The 10,589-nt window shown below is 66.0% G+C and overlaps 1 protein-coding gene across 1 annotated transcript; it reads left to right on the top strand.

The window, feature by feature from the left end:
- The first annotated feature begins 1,484 nt into the window (after positions 1-1,484).
- On the top strand, positions 1,485-9,619 carry CHRD (chordin). The gene is made up of 23 exons (XM_040613280.1): positions 1,485-1,740; positions 2,091-2,194; positions 2,738-2,864; positions 3,292-3,438; positions 3,519-3,636; positions 4,521-4,617; positions 4,712-4,853; positions 4,928-5,068; positions 5,608-5,690; positions 5,780-5,927; positions 6,025-6,131; positions 6,214-6,330; positions 6,418-6,574; positions 6,663-6,904; positions 6,992-7,105; positions 7,370-7,582; positions 7,666-7,759; positions 7,892-7,948; positions 8,053-8,156; positions 8,327-8,429; positions 8,551-8,705; positions 8,871-8,964; positions 9,128-9,619. Exons 1-23 carry the CDS (start codon positions 1,617-1,619, stop codon positions 9,193-9,195), a joined length of 2,856 nt encoding a protein of 951 aa, XP_040469214.1. The 5' UTR covers positions 1,485-1,616; the 3' UTR covers positions 9,196-9,619.
- Positions 9,620-10,589: the final 970 nt, after the last annotated feature.

Below are 10,589 nucleotides of genomic sequence, written 5' to 3'. Positions count from 1 at the left end.
GCTTCCCCCTCCTCCCCTCCCCACCCGCCTTCCCCTCTTCGGGCGCCCGCCCGCCACGCACATGCCACCCCTCCCTGCCACCCTCGGCAGGGGTGGCAAGGCAGGGAGGGACATGGATGGCACATGCTGGTCCCCCTCCCCACCAGCCGCCCCTCCCTGCAGCGTATGCCTCAGTTTCCCCAGCTGGATGATGCTCTCCCCAGGCTTTTCCATGGTGTCTGCTCACTGCCCACTGCCACCCTTGCCAGCCCAGGCACATGTGGGTGAAGAGCAGGACCAGTGCTGGGTGCTGCTCTCTCGGTCTCCTCCACGTTTGCCCCTCCCCTCCCTGGGCAAGGGAACCCAGGCATCCGGGCTCCTGTCCCCCTACAGCCACTGTCACTGGTGGGCAGGAGCCCAGGGTCCCACTCTGGAGCCTTCCTCTGCCCGGGGTGGGCAGCAGCCAGAGGGATTTGGGGATGTCAAGGGCACAAGTTGTGGGGTGCATGTGACTTTGCAGAGTGTAATGTGGATTTGGAGGGGGGAGCGCATGCTTCGGGGGCCCATGCTCAGGGGTGCTGAGTGGATGGAGGAGCTGTATGTGCTGTTGAAGGGCTGGCCGTGGGGGAGAGGTCTGCAGGGGTCCGTGCGCCACAAGGGACTGTGTGGATGGACAGTGCCTTGCAGTGCCCTACATCCTGGGATGCCAAGTGATCTGGGAGGGGGCTGAGTGGATGGAGGAGTTCCCAGGATATCCCATGCCTGGGGGGGCAAAATAAGCCCCGGGAGGGCTCATGCCTGAAGGTGGGCTGTGTTGACGGGGAGCCCCCGGGATGCCCTGTGCCCAGGAGATGCCCCGTGCTACAGGAGAGTATATGGATTGAGAAGGAGAGCATTTGAGTGGGAGTGCGCAGCAAATGCCATATTCCTTAGGGGGCTGATGTGGATAGGAGACTCCCGGGGGGGCTCATGTCCTGTGGGAGCATGTGGATGGGGGCATGCCCAGGATGTCCAGTGTACAGGAACAACCCAAGCTCTGTGGAAGGGGTGTGGATGGTGGTGGTGGCGTCTTCACGGTGCGCTGTGGTCCCTAGGCTGTTGTGTGAGCTGGGGTAAGGGGTGTCCCCAAGACGCCCAGCCCCTGGGGGTGCCCCGTGCCCTGAGGGAGGGTACGTGGATGAAGGCATCCCTCAGGTACCCTGTGCCCTGGGGCTGGTATCTGAGTGGGGATGCTCCACACCCGGGGGTACCCCGTGCCCGGGGGAATGGGGGGGGGGGGGGGGCAATGGGCACGGGGGTCCCCAGCACACCCCGAGTCCGGCGATACCCCTGCACGGCGGGGCAGCTGCGCCCCCCGGGGTGCCGCAGGACGGCCCGCGCCCGGCGGGGGCGGCGGGGCCGGGGCCCAGGGGGGGGTCGGAGCGCGGCGGGGGCGCGTCCCCCCCCGGCCGGCCGCTGCCTGCGCCTCATTAGCGGGGCCTTTGTTTGCACAGGGCTCGCAGCTCCCGCTTGCCCATGCCGCCGCCTATAAAGCGGAGCCGGAGCCGGCGGTCGGGCAGAGGCGGCGGCAGCGACAGGCAGCGCCCGGCCCCCCCTCCCCGCCCCCGGCCGCCTGCCTGCCCAGGCCGGCCGGCACCATGCGCGCCGCCCCGCCGCTGCTGCTGCTGCTCGCCCTGCTCCTGCCCGGCCGCGCCGCCCGCCCCAAGCTCGCCCTGCCCATCCGGCCCGACACGGACCCGCTGCCTCCCGGGGGGGCGGCAGGTAGGACACCTCCCCCGCCTTCCTTCCCCCGCTCCGGGCACCCCCCGTCCTATGCAAGCCGCTGCCGCACCCCCCACCTTCGTGCATCCCGCTCCTCGCACCCCCTCCCTGCCACCCGCACCTCCGTCCTTGCCCCGCATGCCTGCATTCCCGCTCCCCTTCCTTGCATCCCGCTCCGGGCCCCCCCGCGGCTGGCCGGGACCGGCACCGGGCGCGGCACCGGGAGCGGCCGCCGTGCGCAGCGGGCGGCGGGGCGGTGCCGGCCGCTGTCCGGGGCTGCGGCAGGGGGGTGCCCGCGGCCCGGAGGTGACCGGGGGCGGCGGTGGTGGGTGGCGGGGGGGTCTCCGCAGGCTGCGCCTTCGGGCGGCACTTTTATGCCCTGGAGGAGACGTGGCACCCGGACCTGGGGGAGCCCTTCGGGATCATGCGCTGCGTTATCTGCCACTGCGAGCCGGTGAGCGCCGCCGGGACCCCCTTCCCCCGGGACATCCCCCGGGACATTCTTCGGGACCCGGCCCTGCTGGGGAGGGGGCTGGCGGGGGGGGAGCTCGACCCTTTCATTCAGCACCCCCTGCCTCAGGGAAGAAGGAAGCGGGGATCCCTCCAGCCAGCCGGACACCTGGATGTCCTCCCCCGCGGCAGTGGGGAGGAGGAGGGGGGTTTAAAGTATCAGGCTTCATTCCTCCTCCCCCTCCTCGGAGATGGCCCCCCGGCTCCCCCCCTCTCCCTCCGAGCAGCCCCCCGAGGCCGGGGCTGGCGGGGCCGCACACAGCTGGGCAGGGGGCTGGGGGCCGTGGGGAGGGGGCCCGGGCTTGGCTGCCGTACAGGCAGCTGGGGGCTGCGCAAGGTGTCCGGGCTGCCCGCGGGGTCTGCAGATGGGCCGGGATGGGGGGAGCCAGGCTGTGCCGGGGCGGCATGGCTTGGCACACCTTGGCACGGCTTGGCACGGCTTGGCACACCTTGGCACTGCTCTCCTGGGCTCTTCCCCACCCCGCAGCAGAGGAACCGCCGAGGGAAACCAGTAGGGAAAGTGAACTGCAAGAACATGAAGCAGGACTGCCCTGTGCCCGCCTGTCCCCGGGCCACACTGCTGCCCGGGCACTGCTGCCATACCTGCCCCAAAGGTGAGGCCAGCAGGTGCCTCCCTGTGGGGAGCCCCTCCAGCACCCACAGGGTCCCCCGTGGGCATGGGAAAGGGGGCACTGCACACACCCCCCAAAAAAGGGCTTCTGGCTTTGTTATGGAGGTTGTCAGTGCCCTCAGGGTGCCTTTGAGGTGCTGGGCAGGAGGGATCCCTGATGGGCACAGCCACCCCCCCGAGCTACCCTGGGAGGGGTGCAGAGAGAGATGCACAGGGCTAAACAGTACCCTGCCTGTCCATCTGCCTGCACCCAGCATGTCCCCCACACCCCAGCTCAGAGCCCCACAGTGATTCGCAGGGCACATCTCGGTCTGTCTCAGGAGGGGGGATTTATTATTGCCCCCCACTCCATGCCCTTGGGCACAAGCAGCCTGGTGCATTGGTCTCTCCCTGTGCCCACCCTATGCCAGCCTTGCCAGGCCCCCCAGAGAAGAGCCCCGCACCCCCCTTCGACACCTTTGAGTACTTCCAGGACAAGGAGGATGACCTGGACAAGCCCTACAACGACCGCTCCTACCTCAGCTCCGAGGGGCTGGCCCGTGATGATGCCCGCACAGGTGAGCCACCTGCCTGAGTGGGCAGCAGCGGTGCAGGGCACCCCCCTTGTTCCCTACCATCATCAGCATTCCCTTCCCAGAGTTTGTGGCCTTGCTGACAAGTGGCCCGGAGCCATGGCACCCCACATCCAGCGCAGTGGCCAAGGCTCACTTCACCCTGTTGCGCTCCTACCTGCTCTTCTCCATCAGCTATGAGCGGTGAGTCCTGCCCCCTGTCCTCCGTCTCAGGCTGGCACAGCAGACAGCCTCCTGGGAAAAGGGGGGATGCAATGGTGTTTGTGCCTCAGTTTCCCTTCCCATATCCCCCTGTGGTGCCACAGCATTGCATTGGCAAGGCAAGAGATTTGGGGAGGGGGCAACGTGCTGGGGGTCCAGCCGGGCAAGCAGCCGGGATTTCGGCACACCCACAGCGCCGGTCCGGCCTCACCCATTCGCCTCCAGGTCTGGAGTGGGAACAAATGGGAACAGCTCCAGGGCTCCGCTGGCACAGCACGGCAGAGGCGCTGTGCCGCACCACGGGCTCTGCTGGCGGTGCCCGCCGGGGCTGTGCTGCCAGGGTCCCCCATCCTCGCCGTGCCCTCCCTGGATGCCTGCCGGCGGCGGAGCCTCTCCTCTCCCTCCCTCCTTCCCACTCCAGTTTATTCAGCTCTTCCTCGCTTCCAGGCCCCTTTGCATAGTAAAGTGGTGACTAATTTCCAGCTCTGCCGGGGGGGAGCCAAACGGAGCCGAAAATGCTCCTAATTTACAGCCAGGCCTGAGCGCTCTGCTCCCGGCAGGTCCTGCCCTGCTGCCTTTTCTGGCGGGGACCCCCCTCCCGCCCAGCGCCAGTTTGGCACTGCTTTGGGGTAGGGGAGCCCAGGGGACCCGTGCTGAGCTGGCACCCAGTGGGACAGCAGTGCTGGGCCAGCCCAGGTGTGGGCGAGCAGAGCGTGGTGCTTGGCACCCCAGGGGGACGTTATCCTTATCTTGTCCACCCAAATCGGTGACCCCTGCGTGCCTTCCCTGACACACTGCTGTGCCCAGTGCTGAGCAAGGGTGGTGCTGGGGAGGGGGTTCCTTGCTTACCCCCTGGGTTTCCACAGGCTGGGGCGGCCGAGCCGAGTGCGTTTCAGTGACCCCGAGGGCAATGTGCTGTTTGAACACCCCGTGCAGAAGAGCGCTGCCCCTGAGGATGGCATGGTGAGAGGGGCCGGGAGGGCAGGGGGGCATGGTGCCCTTTCCTTTCCCCCTGCCCGAGCATGAGGTGCACCCCAGCCCCTGCTGTCACCCACAGCTCTGCGGGATGTGGAGGACGGTGTCCAAGGCCAACATTCAGCTGCTGCGGGGGGAGCAGCTCCGTGTGTCCCTTGTCACCCGGGCACAGCCCTCCGGAGAGGTCCATGGGCACATCCTCAAGCACCGGGCACTCTTTGCAGGTAAGTCAGTCTCCTGCCTGCCCACCCAGTGGGTGCCCGTGGGGATGCCCCTCACACTCCCTCTTCCTGCACAGAGACGTTTGGTGCCATCCTGACCTCATCAGACCCCACACACCTGGGTGCTGGGGGCATGGCCATGCTGACGCTGAGCGACAGTGAGAACAACCTGCACTTCATTCTCATGGCCCGGGGGCTGCTGGAACCTGGTGCTGGGGGTAAGGGCAGGCACAGGCACCCCGTGGGGCCTGGCACTGCCTAGAGGGGCTGCATAGGGCTGGAGGGGTGCAGGGCACGTATGTGGCTCAGCGTGCATGGCTCAGCACCCATGGGCTCAGGGTGGATGGACGGGCTGGGTGTAGGGTTCAGGGTGGGCGCGGTGTGGGGGGTTAGTCGTGCATAGGTGTTTCTGCATAATTTGAGGTATGCATAGGGGTGTGTGTGGTGTGTACCTATGGGGGGGGTGGGGCCAGGGGGTGCTGAAGGTTGTACGGAATGAGGGGGTCAGTGTGGAGAAGGATGGGTTTGGCATGTGGATTGTGTGAAGACTTGGGGGGTGGAGGGAGGGATGGTGGGGCTCACAGTGTGTGTGTAGGGGTCCAGGTGTGTGTGGGACAGGACAGGCAGCTGGCAACAAAGTGGGGGATTGGGTACAGAGATCTGGGGGCAGTGGGCACAGGGGGGTGGGTTTGGGGGCAGAGGGACAGCGGTTGCAGACCCCCAGTCCAGGAGGTCCAACTCCTTCTGCCACGGACAGAATCGCCCTGGGTCCTGCTGCGGGTCCGCATCCTGCACCAGGGTCAGATGCTGCGGGAGGTTCACGCCAACATCACCATGGAGGTAAAGCTGCCTGTTCCCCTGCATGCTGCAGCAGCCACGGTGCCTGCTGCACCAGGGCTGAGCCATGGCACTGTGCCCCTTCCTGGCAGGACCCCGACTTTGCAGAGGTGCTGAGCGATCTGTCTGCCCGTGAGCTGCAGTGGCTGGTGCAGGGGCAGCTCCGCATTGTGGCCGAGACGGAGGGCCGGCATGCACGGCAGCTGGCGGGCACCATCACCATCCGCCGCAGCTGTGACAGTGAGCACGGGGCAGGCACCCTAGGGTGCGGGGTGGGTGGCCATGCCCCCCCTGTATCAACCTCACCCCACCCCATGCCTCTCTCCCTGGACTGAAGCCATCCAAAGTGTGCTGTGCGGAGCAGATGCCCTGCTGCCAACCAAGACGGGGGCGGTGGGCTCAGCCAAGCTGGCACTGCATGAGAATGGCACCCTGGAGTACCAGGTAAGTGGGGGGGCACCCATCTCCCTCCCAGGGGTCCCAGGGGTGTCTCCCCGAGCACTGCCCCTCATCACCCTGCCTGCAGGTGCAGGTGGTGGGCACTGCCAGTGAGGTGGTGGGCATCACGCTGGAGACCAAACCCCGGCGGAAAAGCAAGAGGAATGTCCTGTTTGACATGACGCCCAGCTACAAGGACGGGCTGGTGAGCACTGGGTGGCACTGGTGGGGGTGGCACGGGGGCTTTGGGTGAGTCCCCATCCCAACCTGCGTGGTCTCCCACCGGTGGCAGGCCTGGGGTACCTGGCAGAGCCCCAGCGCCCGTGATGCCCACATGCTGCTGCAGAATGAGCTCTTCCTCAACGTGGCCACCAAGGACTGGGCAGAGGGCGAACTGCGGGGCCAAATCATCTCTCTGCCCTACAGTGGGCTGCTCGCCCGCTACACAGGTACGCAGGGGGCACCGGGGGTGGTAATGGGGGGCAGTGGGGCAACCCCACACCCCCACCACCTCCCACAGCCCCTGTCTGTGCACAGAGATGCCCGTGGCACTGGCAGGGCAGCTGGTGTCCCCCCCGGTGGGCAGTGGCGCCGGGGGACATGCCTGGCTCTCACTGGACGAGCACTGCCACCTGCATTACGAGATCTCTGTGGCGGGGCTGGGCCGTCCAGCCGATGGCACCGTCAGTGCCCACCTTCACGGCGTGGCCGAGCTGGGCGAGATGGGTGCCCGTCCCCACCAGCACAAGCGCCTGCTCAAGGGTTTCTATAGCACTGAGGTGAGGTGGGCACCTGGTTGGGGCACCCCGTGGCGGGGGTCAGGCCAGCCCTCATGTGTCCCACTGGTGCCCCTTTCACCCCGGCAGGCTCAGGGCGTGGTGAAGGACCTGGATGCCGACCTGCTGCAGCACCTGGCCCAGGGCACTGCTTTTCTGCAAGTCAGCACCAAAGCCCACCCCAATGGGGAGATGCGGGGACGGGTAGGTCCTCACCTGGGCAGGGCACCCCCACCCATCCCCACCACTGCCCGGGGTCCACAGCTGGGTGGCACTGCCTGGAGCAGGGTGAGAAGGGCACAGGCTGGGGAGCACAGTGTGGCATGGTCCCAGCAGTCCCACATGACATGTACTGTGGTCATGGGTGCTTCCTCTGCCAGCCCTGACCACGGAGGGCAGCTGGGCATCGGCATGGGGAGCAGGCTCCCCCGGTAGCGCCAAACCTCCTGTCCAATGCCCCCCCACCAGGTGCACATCCCCAACCGGTGCCACACAGGAGGGACCCGCCTGGCCCCGGGAGAGGCCCTGGGGGAGGCTGAGCTCTCTGAGGACACCAAGACCAGGGACCTGGAGCAGCTGAAGAAGGACCCCAACTCCTGCTTCTTTGAGGGGCAGCACCGGGCACATGGCACGCGTTGGTCACCTGACTATGACAAGAAGTGCTCCATCTGCAGCTGCCAGGTATAGGCCGAGGGGACATGCTGGGGGGGAAGCACCCATCAGCAGTGCCCCCCTGTAACGAGCCCCATACCTGCTGCCCCCAGAAGCGCACGGTGATCTGTGACCCCATCCTGTGCCAGCCCCTCAACTGTACCCACCAGGTGCACCCTGAGGAGCTGTGCTGCCCCATCTGTGAAGGTACCTGGGGTCTGGGGAGGGGTCCCAGGCAGGGGTCTGGGGGAGCTGTGGAAACAAGGTGGGGGTGTCCCCATTTGAGCCTCTGCTGCTGGTACCATGTGCACCCCTTCATGGCCTTCTTCATCCTTGCAGAGAAGAAGACCGGGCAGGAGGAGCTGAAGTTGGAGCGGGCACGGGACAGTAGCGAGGGTGAGTCCTAGGGGACGCAGCCTGAGGGGGCAGCTATGCCCCTCTGGCCTCGCCAGCACCCCCGCATGGGCTGTGCCCACCTCTTCCTCCTCTTCCTCTCCCAGGCTGCTACTTTGATGGGGACAAGACATGGCGAGGCTCTGGCACCCGCTGGCACCCTGTTGTGCCCCCCTTTGGCCTCATCAAATGTGCCATTTGCACCTGCAAGGTGAGTGTGGGTCCCAGACCCCCAATGTGGTTTGGGAGCAATGCTGCCCCAGCACCCATGGGTGCTCTTAGCTGCTGGGCACTGTAGCAGGGGCTCAAACCAGGGAGGGGCATACGTGCCTTGTACCATCTGCCCTGTTCCCTGCCGTGAGCCCCATGCACTCCCCGCAGGGCACCACGGGCGAAGTGCACTGCGAGAAGGTGCAGTGCCCACGGCTCACCTGTGCCAACCCTGTGCGCGCCAGCCCCTCTGACTGCTGCAAGCAGTGCCCAGGTACCTACACCTCCCCTTTCTGCCCTCCATTGTCCCAGCACGGTCCCTGCATGCCACCACCGGTGATGCCATGGGGTGCTCCTGCCGTGGGTGGGCAGCCTCCCAATGCCTTTTCCTGCAGCCCCAGAGGAGACTGTCCCCGAACTGGCCGACACCATGCAGGCAGACGGGCCGCGGGCATGCCGCTTCGGGCGCCGCTGGTACCTCAACAATGAGAGCTGGCACCCCTCCGTGCCCCCCTTCGGAGAAATGAAGTGTATCCTGTGCTGGTGTGTGGTGAGTGTGCCAGGCCAGGAAAGGAGAAGGTGCCCTTGTGCCAGTCCCCCGTGCTTCAGGGTTGGGTAGGAGAGCAGCCCAGAGTGGCACCCTAAGGACCCACTGCACCCTGAGGAGCTGCCAGTCCCCCAGCCACCATGCCTAGCCCCTCTTTCTGCCCCACAGTCAGGGGAGACACACTGCCAGCGCCAGGAGTGCCCACCGGCCGCCTGCACCAGCGCTGCCAGGAAGGACAATCCCTGCTGCGCCAAGTGCCGTGGTGAGTGCGAGTGCTCACATGTGGGCACTGATCGCCCAAGCAGCCTGCGGTGGTCCATACACCTCCCCAGCCCCCTTGGGCGCTGAGCCAGGGCTGGGACCAGTCCAAGTGCCCTTCTGGCACCTGCCATTCCTGTCTCTCAGCCCTGCTTTCCATCCCGCAGCCCCAGATGCCCCTCTGGATGCAAGAGAGAAGGTCCATGATGCCAGAGCAGAGATGTGGAGCCGCTGAGCAGTGATCGCTGCCCAGAGCCGTGCGAGTGCGCAGTGAGGCTGGGCGGCTGGGGGGGGTCCCTGCCGCCCATCACCCCCGCACAGGGCGGGGGGCACAGAGGAGCATGGTGGGGTGGACACAGCCAGGCACCCAGCCTGGGCACCCCGTCTCAGCACGGCTGCGATGCCAGGGCTGCCCTGCCTGCTCATGCCAGTGGGCAACAGCCGGGCTGGTGGAGGCCAGGGCACCCGCTGCCCTTCCCCTTCAAGGCCCCCCTGGCCGGCGGGCACAGTGAGCATCGTGCCCGCCTTGTACATAGTGTAAAGTCTCTCTGGCCCCTGTCTTGCTGCACCTATCCTGGCTTGGCTGGGCTTGTCACATAATTTATGGTGCCTGTGGATGGGGGTCCCAATGTATTTATTAAAACCAGAGCTATTGCCCACCCGGCTCCCTGCTTCTTCCTAGCAGCAGCAGGCACGGGGCTGTGCCCCTGCATCCCACACTTGGCACCAGTGGAATCTGTGGGCCCTGGCCTTGCTGGGTTTGTGGGTGCATATGTGGGGGGTGGGTATTTGGGGTGCACAGGGTCTGCAAGCCAGTGCCACTGGCTGGTGGGGTGGTGCTCGCAGAGTGGCACCAGACAGGACCAGAGCAGGGTCCAGTGCCCACAGCCAGGGCTGTGAAGCCAGCCCTGCCTGAGCTCATGGTGGGGGCTGCAGACACAGCGCCTGGCAGCGGTGCCCACTGGCACAGGGGCAGCAGGGCTCTGTGCCCTGCACCTCCATGGGAGCACAAAGATCCGCAAGGAGGTGCCTGCCTGCAGCACCCACAGCAATCCAGTGCCTCGGTGTGCCACACAGCTACCCATACTGGTGCCAGGGCAGACCATGGTGCATGTTCTGGGGCAATGCTCCCCCGGTCACCCCAGTACAGCTGCACTGGACTAAGGCCTGATGGAGCCCATGGGAACCCAAGTGCTGCCACCTGCCCTTTTGTCCCCAGTGTGGAGGACCAGAGCACCTCTGAGGACATCACTGTGCTGGGATACACTGGGATGGCTGGGACAGCACCAGAGCTATACTGGAACACATGTAGGGAAAGTAACACTGGGCTTTACTGGGACAGCACTGAGGCATACTGGCACAATAACAATGCCATAGTGGGACTGTATTAGCCTATACTGGCATTGCACCAGAGCTGACACTGGGCTAGACCGGGATGGTAGTAGGGCAATAGGAGGACGGTGATGGGGAATACTGGACTGGCATGTGCCCTGCATGCTGAGCCAGGTGTTCTGCCCTGTGCATGCCCACGGACATGCAGGTGCCTGTGCCAGCAGGATGGCAGAACCTGTGGTGGCCTTGCAGTGTGGTGGTGGCCTGCAGCCAAGCACGCTGGTGGCAGCAGGCAGA

Source organism: Falco naumanni, chromosome 13 (assembly GCF_017639655.2).
Source record: "Falco naumanni isolate bFalNau1 chromosome 13, bFalNau1.pat, whole genome shotgun sequence".
NCBI classification, from domain to species: Eukaryota; Metazoa; Chordata; class Aves; order Falconiformes; family Falconidae; genus Falco; species Falco naumanni.
The sequence above is the reverse complement of the archived record's forward strand: the minus strand, read 5'-3'. Positions and strand labels throughout refer to the sequence as shown.